At 36.5% G+C, this 18,701-nt stretch overlaps 2 protein-coding genes across 5 annotated transcripts; one reads left to right on the top strand and one right to left on the bottom strand.

Annotated features, from left to right (window-relative positions):
* Positions 1 to 6,545: 6,545 nt before the first annotated feature.
* Positions 6,546 to 8,363, top strand: LOC107480478 (nicotinamidase 1). Of its 3 annotated transcripts, none has more exons than XM_052258704.1 (6): positions 6,546 to 6,683; positions 6,835 to 7,006; positions 7,085 to 7,268; positions 7,372 to 7,505; positions 7,620 to 7,805; positions 8,051 to 8,363. In XM_052258704.1, exons 2-6 carry the CDS (start codon positions 6,866 to 6,868, stop codon positions 8,141 to 8,143), a joined length of 738 nt encoding a protein of 245 aa, XP_052114664.1. In that variant the 5' UTR covers positions 6,546 to 6,683; positions 6,835 to 6,865; the 3' UTR covers positions 8,144 to 8,363. The 3 variants fall into 3 exon arrangements, with proteins under 3 accessions (XP_052114664.1, XP_052114665.1, XP_015956107.1); XM_052258705.1 differs by having other exon boundaries at positions 6,558 to 6,674; XM_016100621.3 differs by lacking the exon at positions 6,546 to 6,683 and having other exon boundaries at positions 6,780 to 7,006.
* Positions 8,364 to 8,799: 436 nt separating this feature from the next.
* LOC107480477 (protein EXECUTER 1, chloroplastic) lies at positions 8,800 to 15,683 on the bottom strand. Of its 2 annotated transcripts, none has more exons than XM_016100619.3 (13): positions 14,936 to 15,683; positions 14,110 to 14,226; positions 13,934 to 13,999; positions 13,370 to 13,476; positions 12,332 to 12,413; positions 11,071 to 11,862; positions 10,815 to 10,938; positions 10,535 to 10,704; positions 9,954 to 10,028; positions 9,688 to 9,780; positions 9,443 to 9,560; positions 8,951 to 9,096; positions 8,800 to 8,837 (listed from the first exon to the last, which is right to left on the bottom strand). In XM_016100619.3, the coding sequence occupies exons 1-11, from the start codon at positions 15,338 to 15,340 to the stop codon at positions 9,468 to 9,470; spliced, it is 2,124 nt and encodes a 707-aa protein (XP_015956105.1). In that variant the 5' UTR covers positions 15,341 to 15,683; the 3' UTR covers positions 8,800 to 8,837; positions 8,951 to 9,096; positions 9,443 to 9,467. The 2 variants fall into 2 exon arrangements, with proteins under 2 accessions (XP_015956105.1, XP_015956104.1); XM_016100618.3 differs by having other exon boundaries at positions 9,420 to 9,560; positions 14,936 to 15,682.
* Between the last annotated feature and the right edge of the window lie 3,018 nt (positions 15,684 to 18,701).

The following is an 18,701-nucleotide window of genomic DNA, read 5'->3' as shown; positions in this document are numbered from 1 at the left end:
CTTGTTGAACCTTTCCATATAGGCTCGTAAAGATTCTCCGACCTCCTGTTTTATTCCCAGGAGGCTCAGTGCATGTTTCACCTTGTCTTTCTGGATTGAGAACCTCATCAAAAACTTCCTTGAGAGGTCTTCAAAGCTGGTAACCGACCTCGGGGGGAGGCTATCGAACCACTTCATCGCTGCTTTCGATAAAGTGGTCGGGAAGGCCTTGCATCGCGTAGCGTCGGAAGCATCAGCCAGGTACATCCGACTTTTGAAATTGCTCAGATGATGCTTTGGATCCGTAGTTCCATCGTAGAGGTCCATATCAGGGCTTTTGAAGTTCCTCGGAACTTTAGCCCTCATTATGTCCTCGCTAAAGGGATCCTCTCCCCCTAATGGCTCTTCACCTAAGAGCGGCTCTTCTTGTTCATCACGGGAGTTGCGACTTTTGAGGGAGGATTCCAACTTTAAGAGTTTTCTTTCTAACTCTTTTCGTCGTTCCATCTCCTCTTTTAGGCTCTTTTCAGTTTCCTTTTGCCGCTCTCGCTCCTGCTCTAACTACTCCAGGCGGCTGTGGACTAATCCTATGAGTTCAGTTACATGGGGTGGTCCTTCTTTTTCTGACTCGCGCCCTTCTGAGGAGTTTACCTTTGGATTTTTTACTCCGGAGGTGCCTTCCCTGTGTTGATTATCGATTTTCTGGTGGAGGGTGAAATCCACATCGTTATTGCCTGTGTCCAGATTCTCTTGTTCAGAATCTGTTTCCACATGGCTTTCTTCGTGGGATCTGTCCACCATCGATGGATGATCTCTCGGGTCCCCGTCAACGGCGCCAATGTTACGGTGGGTAACCGGAGATTAATAGAATAGATGGCGCTAGTTAGCCCAATCGTCCGCGGATGGTAGTCTCCGAGCTGGTTCGCACGCTGGAGCCTCCTTCCGACTTGTGAGTGTGAGAGAATGGGGGGTGGTACCTGCAAAGACACTCCGATGCCTAAGTTAGCAAGGGTGTTAGCAGGTCTAGAGAGTATTGGGCTTAGAGATACCTGAGGGGTGTCAGTGTATTTATAGTGGTGAGCCAATAACCACCGTTGGAGTAGTGCCGTATCTTTTGGGTGTTAACCGTCCCTCTATCTTAGGGAGGTTAAGATATGGCTTGATGAAGCGGTTAGAGAGATTTTAGGGGCGGTTACTCATTTGAATGAGTGTTTATCTGCCAGCTAATCTCATGTCCGACTTCTTTAGAGTAAGTCGTAGTTAACACCGACTTCTTAGTATGAAGGTCGGTGCTTAGCAAGGCTCGGTTCTTCGGTTTAAGCCTTTTATTTGGACCTGGGCCTTTATCATTGGGCCAGGGTATGAACAGCTACCAACTCGGCCTTGCGGCTCAGTGCATCTGCTACCACATTAGTCTTGTCAGGCATGTGTTCAGATTCGAAATCAAACTCCGCTAAGAAATCTTGCCACCTAGCTTGTTTGGGGCTTAATTTCTTATGATTTTGGAAGTAGCTTGTAGTTACATTGTCTGTCTTGAAGATGAAGTGTGAACCAAGCAAGTAGTGACGCCAAGTTCTCAGACAATGCACTACCATGGTCATCTCCTTCTCTTGGACGGTGTATCACTTCTCTGTATCATTCAACTTGCGACTCTCAAAGGCAATCAGATGCCCTTCTTGCATCTGAACCCCTCCAATAGCGTAGTCAGAAGCATCAGTGTGGATTTCAAACACCTTTGGGTAGCTGGGTAGTGCTAGTACTGGTCCTTCTATGATAGCAACCTTCAACTCATAAAAGGCCTTTTGACACTCCTTTGACCATTCCCAAGAGTGATTCTTCTTGAGAATATCAGTTAATGGTGCAGTCTTGGCGGAGTATCCCTTGATAAACCTTCGATAGTAATTAGCCAACCCAAGGAATGACCTCAATTCAGATACCTTGTTTGGCAGCTCCCACTCTTTGATAGCCTTCACCTTTCCTTGATCCATGCAGAGAGTTCCACCTTTAGTGATGTGTCCTAAGAAGTGGACTTCGTCCCTTGCAAAAGAACACTTTTCCTTCTTCACATATAGGTTATTCTCTCGCAAGATCTTGAACACAGTTCGTAAGTGTTCTACATGTTCCTCCAAGGTATTCCTATAAACAACAATGTCATCCAAGTAGACCATTACAAACCGATCAAGGTAAGATCGAAAAATCTCGTTCATCAAGGTACAGAAGGTCACAGGAGCATTGGTAAAGTCAAAAGGCATCACTAACCACTCATACGATCCATACCTCGTGACACACGTGGTCTTAGGCTCATCACCATCAGCAATCCTCACTTGGTGATATCTTGACCTCAAATCCAGTTTTGAGAACCACTTGGCTCTACCAAGTTGATCAAACAAATTGGTAATCAAAGGAATAGGGTATTTGTTCTTGATGGTTACCTTGTTAAGTGCTCGATAGTCGATGCATAGTCTCAATGAACCATCATGCTTGTTTTGGAACAAGACTGGTGTGCCATAAGGTGCCTTCGATGAACGGATGAACCCAGCATCTAGCAAATTCTTGAGTTGCTTATTCAACTCTTCAAGTTCTGGCGGTGCCATCCTATAAGGTGTTGGGGCAGGCGGCTTTTCTTCTGACTCCAATTCAATCTTGTGGTCCACCTTCCTTCTAGGTGGTAGTTATTTTGGCAACTCGGAAGGCATCACATCCTTATTTTCTTCAAGGACTTCCTTGATTTCGGGAGGACGTCTTCTCTTTCAGGTGTTGACTCCTCATGTAATAGAGTCAAATATGTAATCTCTCCTTTCTTGAAAGTTGCATAGCAGAGAGCATCGGTGGTCCTCAAACTTTAGAGACTGTAGAGACCATGCATGGAGACCCTTTCTCCATGACACATACTATGTCATAGTATAACATAGGTATTATATTTGTCTTCCTTTGCAAATCAAGCCTGATGACTATTTTGAAATCGTCCACGGGTGCTACTGAGAAATCCACAAGGCCCTTCCAAGAACCAAGAGTCATCTCAACCCCTTTTACTACTCCCTTAAGGGGTTCACTCTTGGTATTCACGGGTTTGAACCAACCATTCTTTTTGATGATCTTCAACCCAAGCCTCTTTACTTCATCAGGCATGATGAAATTGTGTGTAACACCAGTGTCGATCATAACCATGATAGGTTTTTCATTGATAAAAGTTTTGACATACATCAAGCCTTTCTTTTCTGCAGTGCTTGCCTCTTTGCGCTTCATAGCATTCATATGTTGGATAGATCTAACATACTCAATTACTTGAGTTTGAGCCTCTCGTTCCTCGGCGATAGATGCCAGAGTCCCTAACTTGGGACAGTCCTTCATTTGGTATCGTTCCTTGCACATGAAGCATCCTTCTTTGAGAACGAAAGCCTTCTTCTTTTTCTCGTACTCTTTCTTTGAAGAGTATTTTCCTTTCTTCTTGGTTGATAAAATTTTTCCCTTGTCTCCCCCACCTTTAGTAGAACTAGGCTTGGAAGAATACTTGGGTTTAGAGTCTTCCTTATGATATTCAGTGAGTGATTCGACCACCACGATGGCCTCATCGACATCCTTAACATTCCTTCTTTGTAGTTGTTACTTTGCCCAAGGTTGAAGTCCATCAATGAAGAAGAACAATGCATCCTCTGATGCTAAGTTGGAAATTTGAAACATAAGAGTAGTGAACTCCTTTACGTAGTCGCTAATTGTACTCTTGTGCTTTAACTCCCTCAACTTCTTCCTTGCTTCATAGACCACATTCTCAGGGAAGAATTATCTTTTCAACTCCCTTTTAAAATCTTTCCATGTGGCTATGTTGCAAGTACCCTTCTCCATATCTACGCATTTTTTCCTCCACTACAAAGTAGCATTATCAGAAAGATAGAGAGATGCAGTGCGTATCTTTATTGCTTCTTCGACCACCCCTTGGCCTTCAAAGTACCTCTCCATTTGCCATAAGAATTTCTCCACCTCTCGAGCGTCCCTCACGCCTTTGAACTCCTTTGGCTTTGGAAGATAAATCTTTGTCGTCTCCCTTATAATGGTTGGTCGAGATTTTGCCTCCTTGAGCCAAACTCAAACTTCCTCAAATAACTTCAAGGAATTATCAAGTTTCTCTTCGATTTGGAGCATGCTTTCTTTGAAAGCATCTAGTTCCCCTAACACGTGAGCCTTGAGGGTCTCCTTATCATGTTCTATCCTTTGGAAACGCTTATCCATAGAGGATAGAACGTTCTCCAACATAGAAACTCTCTCTTCTAATAAGTTAGAGTTCTTACCTCTAGGCTCACTTGAAGAGCGCACCTTCTTGCTTCCCCATTGAGAAGGAATAGTATCCCTTCCCCTTTGAGACTCAACATACTCCATGGTTAAACTAGAAGTCATACCCACAAACCACTTGTACTCCCTCTCGAACCTTGCTCTGATGCCAAATTGTCACAGCCTTGGACACACTCCAATGCTACCGTGCCGGTACTCAGACTTACTCAACCTCTTGAGCTAAGACCAAGTTAGCCTAACCCTCAATATTTAGCAAGAAAGATAAGAACACAAGAGAACACAAGAGAAGGGAAGCTTTGGTGGAAAGAACACTTTATTACTCAAGTGTTTATTCTAAATGACTCACACATAACTCACACTAACTCTCACCTATTTATAGCCATCCACCTCCTCAATGGATGGTTAGGATTAAATCTAATCAACGGTCTAGAATAATCATCTAGAACCTTCATTACAAATATCTATCCTTTCATATTTCTCTAAATACTTCTAGATTCTTCCATACTACTCTTCATACTCCTATATACATCCACACTCTTCTAGAATACTCTATGACCTTTCATAGTCTTCTAGAACCTTTTAGGGTATTTCGGGACCTTCTAGGACATTCTAGAACGTTCCGAAACCATTTAGAGCATTCTCAAATACTCTAAAAAAATATACAAACACTATTAAATCCAACCTTCTAAATTTACCGTGACATACAGCTTTTTTTTTTGTTCTTTTTATTCTTTTTTTTTTTCGTTCTTCGTGCAAAATTTTGTGTTTTTATTTATAAAATTACATTTTTTTTTATTTTTTGTACATGATAAAAAAGGATAAACCAAAAAATGAAACCAAAAATTGTATAATTCTTTTTATTTATTTATTTATTTATTTGTTTTTATTCTTTTTAGAAAACAAAATAATGATAATTATGTGAGTATGAAAAAAAACTATGAAAACAAGAAGGAGAAAAATGAATTGATAGAAAAAATATATAATAGAAAAATAATATCGAAATTGTTAACCGTGAGTTCACATTATAGAAATTTCTTAACTTTGACATCAAAATTTTTTAATTGTGCCACACAAAATAGAAAAAGAAGAATAAGATGACGACGATAATGATGTTGAAGATGAATTACGCAGAAAGAAGAAAAAAGAAGAAGAGGAAGAAAAAACGTGAAATAGAAGAAGAAAAGAAAAAGACGATGACGATGACAATGACAATGACGATGACGACAACGTCGAAAAAGAATTGCACACCAAAAAAATAAAAAAAAAAGGAAAAAGAGAAGGAAGAGGAGGAGTGGAGAAAGAGGTGATGATGAAAGAAAAGAAGATGGTGTTATTCATATTTAATTTAAAAGTATAAAAATTAGTAAATTTTAAATATTTAAAATTTATTATAAAAAATAAATTAAACAAAACTTAACTTTTTTTTTACGTACATTTATTATCACTAATTTGTTATCCAAAGTGAAAAATGAAAAGTGAGGGGTTTTTATATGGATTTCATTGAGATTAAAAAAAAGGTTCCTTATTTAATTTGGTAATTTCAGAAGTCACGTTAAACAAATGTGTTATCTCCAAAATATTATTAGAAAAAAATTAACAAATATATTTGTGAGATTATCTCATGATAAATTTAACGTATAACTTTTTAAGTATACTCAAACAGAATAAAATAAAACTAACTAATTTTTTATTTTTTATTTTAAGATACATCCATTATTATGAATTTATTAACTTTTATCTGAGTATGGTAACATAAAATCTCTCGGTATATACACCCATGCAATCAGATTTGTTAAACAATTTTTTTTAAATATTGAAACTTATAAGAATTTTTTGAGTAAACAAGATATATTTAAATAAATTTTCTTCAACTACATGCACGAAAAAAAAATACTATGGATCTGTATATAGAATTACGTATTTGACATTTCACAAAAAAATTTATTATATTATTATAAATAAAATTAATTATTCATTTATTATAAATTTGACTATTTTATTATGATAATTTCTATTATTTTGATAGTTAATGATTTAATTAAAAAATATGTAAATTAATCTGAATAAATATACGTAAACACATTGTAGTTAACTTAGTGTATGAGTTTTAGTCTATATGAAATTTTTTATTTTTGTACCATAATATAAAAAAGTATATAATGATTAAATATCACTAAAGAGTAAAGCAATATAGATAGTGTGAATCACGTTATGCCAATAATGATACTAAAGAAGAGAGAGAGTGTGAAAATGCGGATCAAAAGAAAGATATTTATCGTCCTTATCAAGGTTGGAAAACTTGTTTTGACTCTTCCAGTGTATTGAGTCACGGTCACGGACACGGTCACGGTCTCACGGATTACACTGAGAGTGAAGGAGACTTGAAGCCACACGACACTCTCTAACGGGTATTGACGGTGCGGTTTGATTCAATTATTTAAGAAAAACTCGTCCGATCCAATTTTATATTAATTATTATATATAAAGTTATATACGAAGAGACGTATCTGATTTTTTTTTTTTTTAATACGGTAAGAGACATATCTGATTCTGATGTTAGTGTTACAGTAAAGTGAATACAAGTGCGGGAAAGGGGAGTATGGTGTCACAAACAGTTGAGCTCCTCAAGAATGAGATTCCTCTGGAGCAGGAGTCAGTGGTATTAACCGAAGCCACTGTCAATGGTCTTGTTCTTGTGGACATCATAAATGGATTCTGTACTGTTGGTTCTGGAAATCTGGTACTCTTTATTAACTAGTTAGTATTCAGATTTGAGACCCTGCATGTGTGTTTGTGATTGATATTACTTGCTTTTCAGGCTCCAAGAGAAGCCAACAGACAGATATCAGGGATGATCAATGAATCAGAAAGGCTAGTAAGATTGTTCTGTGAGAAGAAATTGCCAATCATGGCTTTCCTGGATTCTCACCACCCTAACAAGTCAGAGGACCCTTATCCTCCTCACTGTATTGTTGGAACTGACGAATCAAATCTTGTTCCAGGTGTACCAATTGTCAAATCTTGTTTAGCTTTCTCTCAATAGTCCAAATGATTCAGGCAAGACATGACATGGCACGATCTGTATAATTTTGTATTGAATTGCAGCTTTAAGATGGTTAGAGAATGAAAGCAACGTTACAATCAGACGAAAGGATTGTTTCGACGGATACTTGGGGTCGATAGAAGAAGACGGTTCCAATGTTTTTGTAGATTGGGTGAAGAAGAATAAGATCAACACAGTGAGTAATTTGTGATTGTTTTTGACAAAGTAAACTGCTGATTTTTGATATCATATCATTACAAGTTATAACCACTGATGTAATGCATTTTCTTTTGTTGCTTGGATTGGGAAGCTGGTGGTGCTAGGCGTATGCACAGATATCTGCGTGCTGGATTTCGTGTGCTCAACCATGTCTGCTAAAAACCGCGGCTTTCTGGAGCCTCTAGAGAGCGTGGTGGTGTATTCGCGTGGCTGCGCAACCTTTGATATCCCACTTGAAGTAGCCCATGACACCAAAGGAACTCTAGCTCATCCTCAGGTTTGTATATAGAGTAATGCTACACATCTAAACCCTTTTATGAACCAAGTCTAACCAAATTACATAATAAGACTTAGAATAATGCTAGCTATAACTGATTTTTATTATGTTAGATTAATTTGATTGGACTTGGTTAACAAAAAGACTTAGATGTGTAACATTATTTATGTATATATTATACAAACAATAGAAAATAGAAATGATAATTGTAAAAGCTAGGGCATGAGTTTAAATTTTGATGGCAGGAGTTTATGCATCACGTGGGTCTGTATATGGCCAAAGAAAGGGGAGCCAGGGTAGCAAACCAGCTGCTGTTTGGTGTGGCAGAGAAGATATGATTTGGTGTGTGCCGTTTCCTCAATAAAAATCTCAAATACACTTATCTAAGGTTGGTGAGATTTATAAAACATGTAATTTAAGCAGTATGAAGTTGAGTCAGGAAGCTCCCCTAAGGTTGAGATGTAAAATATGTTGGCAGTATCTTTTCTGAGACCTTTTGTTGTGAAATCAAATAAATTTCTGTAAAATAATATGAAATGAAATGAGAAGGCTTCTCAATTGTCACTTAGCATGAAATATAAAGAAGCTTGACATGGATCGAAGTAAACTCATACAGCAGCAATTATTAAAACCGAATTAGAACAACTGAAAACTGGTGAAACAATCAACAGTCTGATTTGACTTGGTTAAACTCAATCAAACTCGTGCCAATGCTCTTGCTAGCTAAAATTACACCAGTTACTCTGATTCCACAGACATGGATGCTCTCCAAGGTGTAAAAATAATGCTATTTGGATAACCAAAGATTTCAATCATCCCAACAGAACTACCATATCAATCATGCATACATTAACTAAGCATGATTATTTATATATTAATGATACATGGCTATATTATAATTTTTAAGAAAAATTTGAACTAATATACAAAGTTGATGAAAGATACCCTGTGAAAACAGCACTTCCATAACACATGGAATGAATAGTGACTAGTGCTGATACTTTGAACCCTAATAGTGAAAATCTTCTAAACCTGTAAGAAAAGGGAAAGAAAGAAAATCAACACTGAATAAAATTGGTATCCAGTATCCACTGGAGAAAAGAAAAATCCATGAAATAGCTATTAAATAATTGAACACCGGATACCTTAACAGTAGACGCTGTATTGATCAGTATATCTGCCATTAAAGCATAAGATCTCACCAACAATACTCCCGAATACAGTGGTGCAAAACTCGGACCAGTTAGCAACTCAGAAAGGGAGCTTAGTCACTGGCTTAGCCAGTGAATCACTGGTCAAACAACATAAGAAACAACAATTTAATAAAGGATATTTGTATATTGGAATGGAAATTCATGTTTCTTTTTAATATAACAAATTAAAAAAATATCAGTATAGATATGAAGTAGCAATAAAGATCTGCCTTTGATACAAGGAAATCAACGTATTTAATAACCCAAATCACTTTTGACAGCAAACACAAATTAAGTTATACCAGTTCATCGGCTCAATAGACCAGTATAATAAAAAAGGAGAAAGAAAAAGTTGCAGAGGATGAAATTGATATCAGTGAATGCTTTCATGACACATAAACCTTAAATGTAAAGAACTTACACCAAAAAATCAGAATTATTTACATGTCTCTGACATAATGACAAAGCCCTATTGTTGAAGCCTAAGCCGATTGAAGAATACCAGAAAATGATATTCAGGGGCCCAATACACGAATCCAACAACAGGCCCAGCTTTTATGTGCTGCAAAAATCAACGCAAGCCAAGTTGCAAATACAAGTTTGTTACATCAAAGTAATAAACAATAATTTCACAATGGAATTACAGTAACAAATATTGAACAAATGTCACAGCTGTGATAAAGACAAACCTTTCCATCTAGAATTACAAGTTCACCATCAACCCACCGAGGATTCTTAAACCCTGGCTCAGCCAGCCTCCCTTGGCCTTTATAGCGAGCAACCTATAGTGTCAACAACATCAGAGAAAAGACTACAGAACAACAATAATTTTATCTCTTCCTTTAAAACTGGAAAGTAAATAAAAACTTTTGGAGAGTTTTGTTTTGGGGGATTGGGGGGTGTAGAAAGCAGTGAGACTTAATATGATCCCCTTGTAACCGGGAAACAACCGTACCACTCCAAACTCTTCAGGAATTATTCCTTTATGAGGAAGTTGATACCTCTTTCCAACTTTTGCGCGAAAGGCCACCTAAAGTGATCATAGAACACAAGCAATCAGATGTATAATACAGGCTGCATAAAGGACCTGTTAGCTACATAAGTGAAGCTGTTTGAACTCATCTTCCTACTATACAAATCATCACCAGCATCACCAATTCACAGTGAGGGTGCGAAATTTTTACTTATTTATTTATTTTATACACAATTAGTTCAATACTACATTACACTTGTCAAGGAATGTTTCTTATTTATTGAGGAAAAAAATGTAATTATAATAAGATTGCAAATACTTCATTACACTTAAATAATAGTAGATTTTGTTAATGCTAAATGTATATTTTAGAAACAGTTTAAACCGAGATTCAGATGTCAGCATATTTCAAAGCACCAACATTCATCATTCAGCTTGACAGTCAAACATTACATTTTCTACGCATGCAGGAGCTTTAATATCACAAAATTGAGAAAAAAAAAAGATATATACAAAAGAATTTCAAATTTGTATATGCAATGAAATAAAATTTCCAATATTACCTGACCAGCTGGTACATAAGGATCCCCAGTTAGTTTCAAGGCCTCAACATACTCATAAAATTCAAGATCTGAAGGCTCCTTAGACCCACTTTCCTCTTGCCATTGACCAACTCTACGACTAAGTTGAATAACTTCAGAGGAGAAAGGTCCATGTGCACCAATGTAAAGACCTGATCAAAATGAAAATATTTGTTCCTCAGTACAGATTAGAAACCCATTTCTGGCAGCTAATTTTTAGCACCTCATAACAATCAAATTGACAAGTGCTCTAGTAAATCACCATTTAGAGGATCCAAAGAAGCTGGTATTTCAATACGATTGAAAGTTGTTGTCCCAGATAATGGCTGATGATTTTGTGCCTGACTTAAAGTGAGATTTATCAAGTCTCCCACCTCTTTGAGCACCTAGAAGATTGAATGGAAGCATTATGGTCTACGAAGCTTTTGGATGAATTTAACAACAGAATGCTGACACAATGAAACCAAATGTGGCAAATAATTAGAAATTGCAGTTTCACTTCTACTACTTAGACCTACCTTTGAAGGTACCTTTCCCTTCCCGATGAATTTAGCAAGGTCAAACATAACATGATCAACTTTTCGTGGACCTTGCATCCTGGTTGATTTATCTGATAAAGATTTCCCTTTGTCATGGTCATCCTGCTGATTGACTTCCTTTTCAACAGTAAAGGAAAATGAACCACGTCCCTTCATCTCCAACTTAGCAGGAACTCGAAGCAAATCCCAGGTGGGAAAACTGCTGGAAAGTTTCTGAACAAGACCACGAACGACAATTTTGACTGCAATTTCATTTTGTTCTTCATGTTCAAAAGTTCCCAGATCATCATTTATTTCAATCTCATCATCTCCCTCTTGGTCAGTTTCAGACTTAACATCTGCCAGTTCCAGACTTCCTGTATCATTGTCTTGCTCCTCATCTTCATCTTCATCTTCATCTTCATCTTCTCCTTCTTCTTCTTCTTCATCATCATCTTCATCGTTATCCTCATCCTCTTCTTCCTCAATTATCTGCTCAATCACCTTAGATATAATATCCTTGTCTACTTTCTCTGGGTGTGTAACCTTGAAAATCTTCACCTTTACTCCAGGAATCATATCTTTCATGACATTTTGAAATCCAGGCATTCCCTCGGCTGGATCAGAGCCATCATTTCTATCATCAGCTGGATCTTCAGTACTCACAACAAAGAGTTCACTTCTATCATCAGTTGACTCCACAGAACCCAATCTCTCAGAAGCACTCAATGCTTTAGGGGAGGTTGTTGGGGAACCATGGAAGGCCCCTCCTCTTCTCTTCAAGTACACAGCCTGAAAATTAAAATAAAACCCTACTGCATTACTGCAAATGGACAATAACCTTTGAATACAGTAAATTTAAAAAAACAAGGTATCAGCAAAAACTTAAAACAGCAAAATCCAAACAGAACAGAGAACGATGATTTGGTTTGAGTGATTAACAAAAGAAAATGAATTGGAACCATTTATTTATTATGGATGCCGCTGACTAAGTGGACTCTACATTCGTTTATATCTATAGAAGACATATCAAGATATCAAGATCTCTATCTAACTGAGAGGTGAAATGAGCAAATTAGGATGTTTCAACACTGCAATATGGTCAAGATAAATTTTTCTTCAAAAATCACATGAAATCAATCTTAAGTAAATCCCTGAATTTATAGTGATAAGTTGAGAAGGGATGACTTCCTACTATTTACATTATAATGATCCAAGGAGAAATTGATGGAAATTATAGTGATAAGTTGAGAAGTGATACCTGAGACTTGAATTCACCTTTCCTATCCATAGTAAGAAAAAATTCAAATAGAGGAACACCAGCACCAGATGTTGCAAGTTGCCTAGAAAAATATGTGACAGGGTCAACACTAGAAGACACACCGGATAATCGTAAGACTGCCTAAAATATACCATTTAAAGCAACACCTCAGAACACATCAAGAAGTGAAAACTGTTTGAAGATAATAGATTATTTGCATAAGTTAAGATAGATTTCATATAAGTAAAACACATGGCACTGAAAATGGATGTAAAACACGCAGAGAACAGCTGAATACAGCTTTGTCCAATTACAACCTTGGAATAAGAATCCTAATCTATCAGCTTCACACATTTCAGAACCTACCCTCCCCAAATAACAGCTTTTCATGTTATTTAGGGAAATCCCGTTTCCTAGTTAATTTCTTCATTCAAAACTGGATCATTTTGTAACTAACCTGAAGTGTTCATTAATATGAACAATCATGACAATAAATTGCTGGCTCATCCAAATGGTCAAAGCTTATAGCTACCGAATCTCATAGCAATTTAGATAATACTAGGTTATAAATTTCACAAAACAGTCAATGTTAGCAAAGAAATACAACATATACTACGAATTTTCACTTCTAAAAGACAATTAGAAAAAGAGGGAGTTGAAATCTCAGAGTTAGAGGAAAAAACAGCAGACAGAAATAGAGCAGAAAGGAAGTGTATAGAGTCTGATAAATTCTGAATGAAACTCAGTGATAATAGAGTACACCCATGTCTATATTATAATACAAGGGGAAGGAAGAGACTGGTGGGAAGATTAGGTACAGTATGGTTAGTCAATTACACATAACAGCTGTTACCTAGGGTATGATTCTTTACATCCTAGCTCTAATGAAATTGAAGCAGCGTAGAGTTAGAGGTACAGGAATACTGCCCCAAATATTTTGACACATTTCCTTTGCCAAAAAAATATTTTATACTCTTTATCAATGAAAGATAGCAAAAATCCTAACATGGTTATAATCATCAATATAAAGAAAACTACCTAGGACTATAGCTCCTTGCAACATATCTTCCGTGCTCTGGAGTAATGCGTATAATTAGACCGTGTGGATCATTAAAGTCTTTTGAACTACCAGCCCACCAACCCACCTGTGAAGAAAAATACATAAACTTTGAATAATTTTACAGGTTTGAGACATTACAACATTACTGGTGAAAAAATCAGATGCTAACAATAACATTGCAAAATATTGCAGTACATAAAAAGAGTCAAAATTTGAAGGGGAAAAAAAGGACAATACGCCAATTCATAAGTGAGTAAAATTTGAAACGTAATAGATCCAAGTAGTAAAAGAATTGCACCACTAGAACATTGGAAACCAATAATAAGCAACCCAAATATACTCACAATTCATAGTCAGTAAAGGATCAAGGGAAGTAAGGCTTTGTGGTGAAAACAAAGTTTAAATCAAATTACCACCAGTTTAAACAGGTACTAGTATTAACATGGTCACACTTTGAAATCACAATCGACATTCTATTCTATTCTCATGATGAAGTAAAGATGTATTCAAGTTGTCATTAAACAAATTCCAAGAGAACTCACAAGTCCAGCACCAGCTTCGTCTCTTAAAAAAGCAGCATCAGTGTATCGCTCTTCCTTTATGGCACTCTGAAAGATTAGAAAATAAATGTTATACATTAACAAATGGTGTATTAGAAAATATGTTATAATAAAGATTTTACTTGTCAGAAAAGCATCATTGAATTAAAATTTCTTACATTGAGATAAGACATCACTCTTCCAACACTGTCATTGGTTGAGGCAGCTGCAATTGCCACCTTAAGCCTGGCAGCATCTTCATAATCCTCCAAATACACTGCATCTCTTAACCGAGCCTGTGGAGCACAAACCAAAGTAGCAATTAAACATTATTAAACCAGACAGCACATGATCGAATTACAAGGGGGATTCAAAGAAATCCTCATTAGTATTGCGTGGGAGTTCGTGCACTAACAATTAATAATAGGCCTCTTCATTGAACATCATGGCTTTGCCATTCAAAACAAAATCCTTCCCGACTGTTATTAAATAGACGATTGCTTAGAAGTAAATGATTTCCCATTTTGATCCGTCTCTAGCAAACTAAAGTAAAGGGCTAAAAAATCGTATGGTAATGGAAGCAATCATTGACATGATTAACTCTATTCTAAGCCTACAATAGCAGCTGACTGCTATGCATAATGCATTACTTGGTTGCACCTCTATTCCACAGAAGGGTCTCATATTAAAGAAAAAAGCATCTCCATTCATTACTTGGAACCAAATATTAAAACCTTGAAGAATACTTTAGTTTTAAATGAAACAATTATAAGCAATGCTAGTACACTATAGTCTAGCTTTAGGATTCTGTGCACATGTTATTAACCAGCTCTCCTTTCATATTAACCCTAATTCTACACAAGACCATTCCTCGCAGCTAAAGAAAAAAGTCCAAAAGAACATATTTTTAACACAAAAATTTGTTTTTATCCAACCCGCACTAAAAATCAAAACCACCCTCTTTTTTCTAACAATCGACAGACACATCAAAATTGATTTGGGCACCTTAAGAACGGTGAGGAGACGCTCCTGCTCATCGACCTCCTCGAAATGCTGCCGCCATCGATCCCAATCCCACTCTTTCTCCTTCTCACCACCACCCTCAACCGCCGCCATCGCGGCATCGTCTTTCAAGAGCGAGCTGATGAGAGAATCGAACTGCTTGATGGCGTTACTGACGAAGTCCTGGACCATGGCGTCCCATCGGACGTTGTTTCCACCGCCGCCGGAGGTGCTGTTAGCATCGTCGGAAGCGGAGGCGTTGAGGCAGCGGCAGAGGGAATGGGAATTGGAAGAAGGAAAAGGAATGAGCGAGGGCCTTCTGAGAGTGAAAGGGATTGAAGATTGCTTCTTGTGGTTTGGGAAACTCAGCTTCGGAGCTGTGGGTGCATACATGGAAGCCATGACCATGACAAAATTTCTTCTTTGCTTCGCTTTGGTTTCAGTTTGAGGGTGAAATAACAGTGGATATGTGAATGTGAATATTTTCTGATATTTCTTTTTTTTTTTTTCCTCCTTTTAAGTAGTTTTGAGAGTAACCACTTAATAATATTAATATTAGTGGAGGAAAAAATTGGAAATATCTAATACCGGAAAAGAGAAAAAATTGTGATTGTGGGGGAAACTCAAAACATGAGGCTATGAAGCTGACTGTGAAAATTTTGTTTATAGATGAGAAAAGATTTGTTTTAGGATAAGGATGAAACTGCAACTGCTGCTGGGATAGCTGTTCTTCTTCTCTCTAAATTCCAAAACATATTTGTTTTCCATATGGCCCCTGAAGTGTTTGGTGTTTTAAAATTGGAAATCTGGGTTAACAGGTGGCAATATGGAATTAATATTGTATTCAGATATAAGTTGTGCTAAGACCATTGATTAGGTAGGCCTTATGTTATTTGTCACGCTCATCTTTTTTTTTTTTTTTGGGTTTTAGTGGGATATTTTGGGTTTTGTTCATTTAAAAGGGTGAATTTTGATAAATTTTTCTTGCACCCATTTTAGAACATAATTTACAACTATTATTTTTTTTAGACCTGCTACACATACAAATAAAAAGGCCCTACAAGTTTTATAAGTTCACAATCCACACTTCATTCACAGGCACACTCATCTCTCTTTGAATGGAACGTAAACTACACGCGCCCCACTCAACGGTTGCTCTTTCCAAAATAGCGCTCCTTAATGGCGCACTCTTCCATTTCTCCAAGCCATTCGAAGAAAACACAAACCGTTCATTTTCGAGCAACATTACAAACTGCAGAGATAGAACTCGTCGCGAAGATTCGAACTCTCTATCAACACAACATAGAACTCTCCATCAAAAGACGAAGTTATAATACTCAAGGTACGTTACATTACTATTTTACTCATATTGTATATTTTTCACATTTCGAAAACGAAGTACTACGTTTTACTGTTCTTCTACGTTCTTCTAGGTTTTACTGTTCTTCTTGTTTTAGGTCTCATTTTACCGTTTTTAATGTTCTACTTGTTCTAGGTTTTACTATTATTCTTGATTCTAGGTTACTCTGTTCTTCTTAGTTGTTCTATGTGTTACTGTTCTTTTTATTCTAGTTCTTCTGATAACTGATTTTTGGGAGTATATTGCGTGATTTGGTGGGTATATATTGAGTATTCTGTTGGGTGTATATTTTTGAACTGATATACTGTAATATAGTCAACAGTTGTAACTGTTCTAATATTTGCTTGTCCATGGGTGTATATTGCTTGACCTTGTAATGTTGCTTGACCTTGTAATGTTGCTTGACCTTGTATATTAATGCATGTTTGAGTAATATCTGACTGATAACTATGGGTGTATCTGACTCATATGCATGGGTGTATCCGAATCATATGTATGGGTGTATCCGAATCATATGTATGGGTGTATCTTACTGATATCTATGAGTGTATTTTTCATTTCAGAAACAATGGCAGGCAGAAACCAAGCTTCAAAAAATGTAAGAACAAATATATGTCTTAGATGAAATCAGTTTTATATAATAGAAATATATCTGACTATAATTTTGCTTTGTTTACAGCAAACCAAAGACCTTAAGTGTGCAACACATTTGTTAAGTGAGAAATTCAGAAACATGAGCGAGGAGAAAAAAACAATAGTTAGAGATTTGGGATTTGGTGGCCTGATGCACATCCCTCCGCTAAGGGTGTATCACCAAATATTAAGGGAGTTGGCTAACTCCTTCAAATTAGGGGAAAACAAACTGAAAACCGGCTACGGTTCATTTAAAATAAGACCAAAAACAATAGGGGCTGCGCTTGGCATCAACGCGTCAGGTAACTCGCTAGAAATTATAGGTGTATATGAGCCATATTCAGTTGTATTTCAATTGATGCTTGGGTGTATTTGAACTGATTTTCATACTATGTTGTTTTTCTTTTTGTATGAGATATATTTCCTTAGAAAGTCAATTATAAGGATCTTTTTTAAGATGACAAACAAATTTTTAGAAGATTCCAGGTTAAGACCCTCAAAAATCTGACAGATAAGATGATGGTTATTGCCGTTGATAATGAACATGATCGCCTCATGTTCAAGAGGATTTTCATCCTCTATATACAGATGGTGTTCCTGTTACCAACAACAATAAACAAAATCTCACATGTGCACCTGACCCCAATTTTCAAGATGGACACAATAACAAAGTGGAATTGGGGAGGACATGTTTTGACTTTTATCATCAAGGGCATAACTGATTACAATCTGAAAAAGAAAAAGGCAATCGATGGCTGCCTCTTTGCCCTGATGATAATTTACTTTCATCTATCAAAAAATAAAGACAAGAAAAGGGCAGAAAGACCTCCAGAACCCTGAATTGCCAACTGAACTAAGGAGCAGTTGGTTGAAAGAATGAAGGCAGAAATAGAGGAACATATGGTAAGTGAACAAAATATCTTGGGTATATTTTATTTACCTGAATACTGCTAACTAAAATTTCTAATGTTTTAGGGGATTGTAAAAATAGATGAAGCAAAGGAAAAAAATGAAAGAAATAAACAAAAAACAAAAAAGGAAGGCAAGTTCAACATCATCATCTGACACTGAAACAACTCAAAGTGACCATTCTACCTCTGAGTCTGAGACTGAAGAAGACTCAGAGGATTCAACAAGAAAACAACCCACCCGAAAAGTCAAAAAGTAAGTAACATACTTGGATGTATTTTGTTTCTACATTTGGGTATATTTTGTTTATACATTTGGGTGTATTTTATTTCTTCATTTGGGTGTATTTTGTTTATCAAGTTGGATGTATTTTGTGCATTCATTTGGGTGTATTTTGTTTATCAAGTTGGATGTATTTTGTGCATTCATTTGGGTGTATTTTGTGCATTCATTTGGGTGTATTTTATCCCTTTTAGAATGTTTTTAAGAAATGATTATTTGCCTTATAGAATGGAGTCCAAAAAAAAAAGAAAGAAGATTAAGGAGGATTCTGATTCAGAATCTGAATCTACTGATAAGTAATGTTCTAAAATTATTACTCCTTTCCTTTGGGTTTATTATCAAGATTTTATGTATTAATAGAGTGTCACTTATTAACTTATAGAGGCAAAGAATCATCACCAGTGGAGAAACAAAAAACAAAAAAAAATTAGAGAACACCAAAAAAGTAAGCACTTCTTTGAATACTATTTTGTGATCAAATTAATTTTGTATTTCTGATTCATACTTATTTTTTTCCCAGGACACAGTCCAAAAAGAAAAAAGTCGTTGTTGAGGATTCATCTCCTAAGCAAGCTCAATCCTATC

This window comes from Arachis duranensis, chromosome 3 (assembly GCF_000817695.3).
Source record: "Arachis duranensis cultivar V14167 chromosome 3, aradu.V14167.gnm2.J7QH, whole genome shotgun sequence".
Taxonomy (NCBI): Eukaryota; Viridiplantae; Streptophyta; class Magnoliopsida; order Fabales; family Fabaceae; genus Arachis; species Arachis duranensis.
This window is presented reverse-complemented; position numbering and strand designations above follow the sequence as displayed.

What these genes read in the sequence shown, in the direction of transcription:
- LOC107480478 (XM_052258704.1), top strand. Translation starts at nt 6,866, where the DNA reads ATGGTGTCACAAACAGTTGAGCTCCTCAAGAATGAGATTCCTCTGGAG. An exon ending in CTGTTGGTTCTGGAAATCTG is followed by an intron (nt 7,007 to 7,084) that starts GTACTCTTTATT and finishes CTTGCTTTTCAG; the next exon opens with GCTCCAAGAGAAGCCAACAG. An exon ending in GAACTCTAGCTCATCCTCAG is followed by an intron (nt 7,806 to 8,050) that starts GTTTGTATATAG and finishes TTTTGATGGCAG; the next exon opens with GAGTTTATGCATCACGTGGG.
- LOC107480477 (XM_016100619.3), bottom strand. Translation starts at nt 15,340, where the DNA reads ATGGTCATGGCTTCCATGTATGCACCCACAGCTCCGAAGCTGAGTTTC. An exon ending in GTCTCCTCACCGTTCTTAAG is followed by an intron (nt 14,227 to 14,935) that starts GTGCCCAAATCA and finishes TGTGCTCCACAG; the next exon opens with GCTCGGTTAAGAGATGCAGT. An exon ending in GAGTGATGTCTTATCTCAAT is followed by an intron (nt 14,000 to 14,109) that starts GTAAGAAATTTT and finishes CTAATCTTTCAG; the next exon opens with AGTGCCATAAAGGAAGAGCG.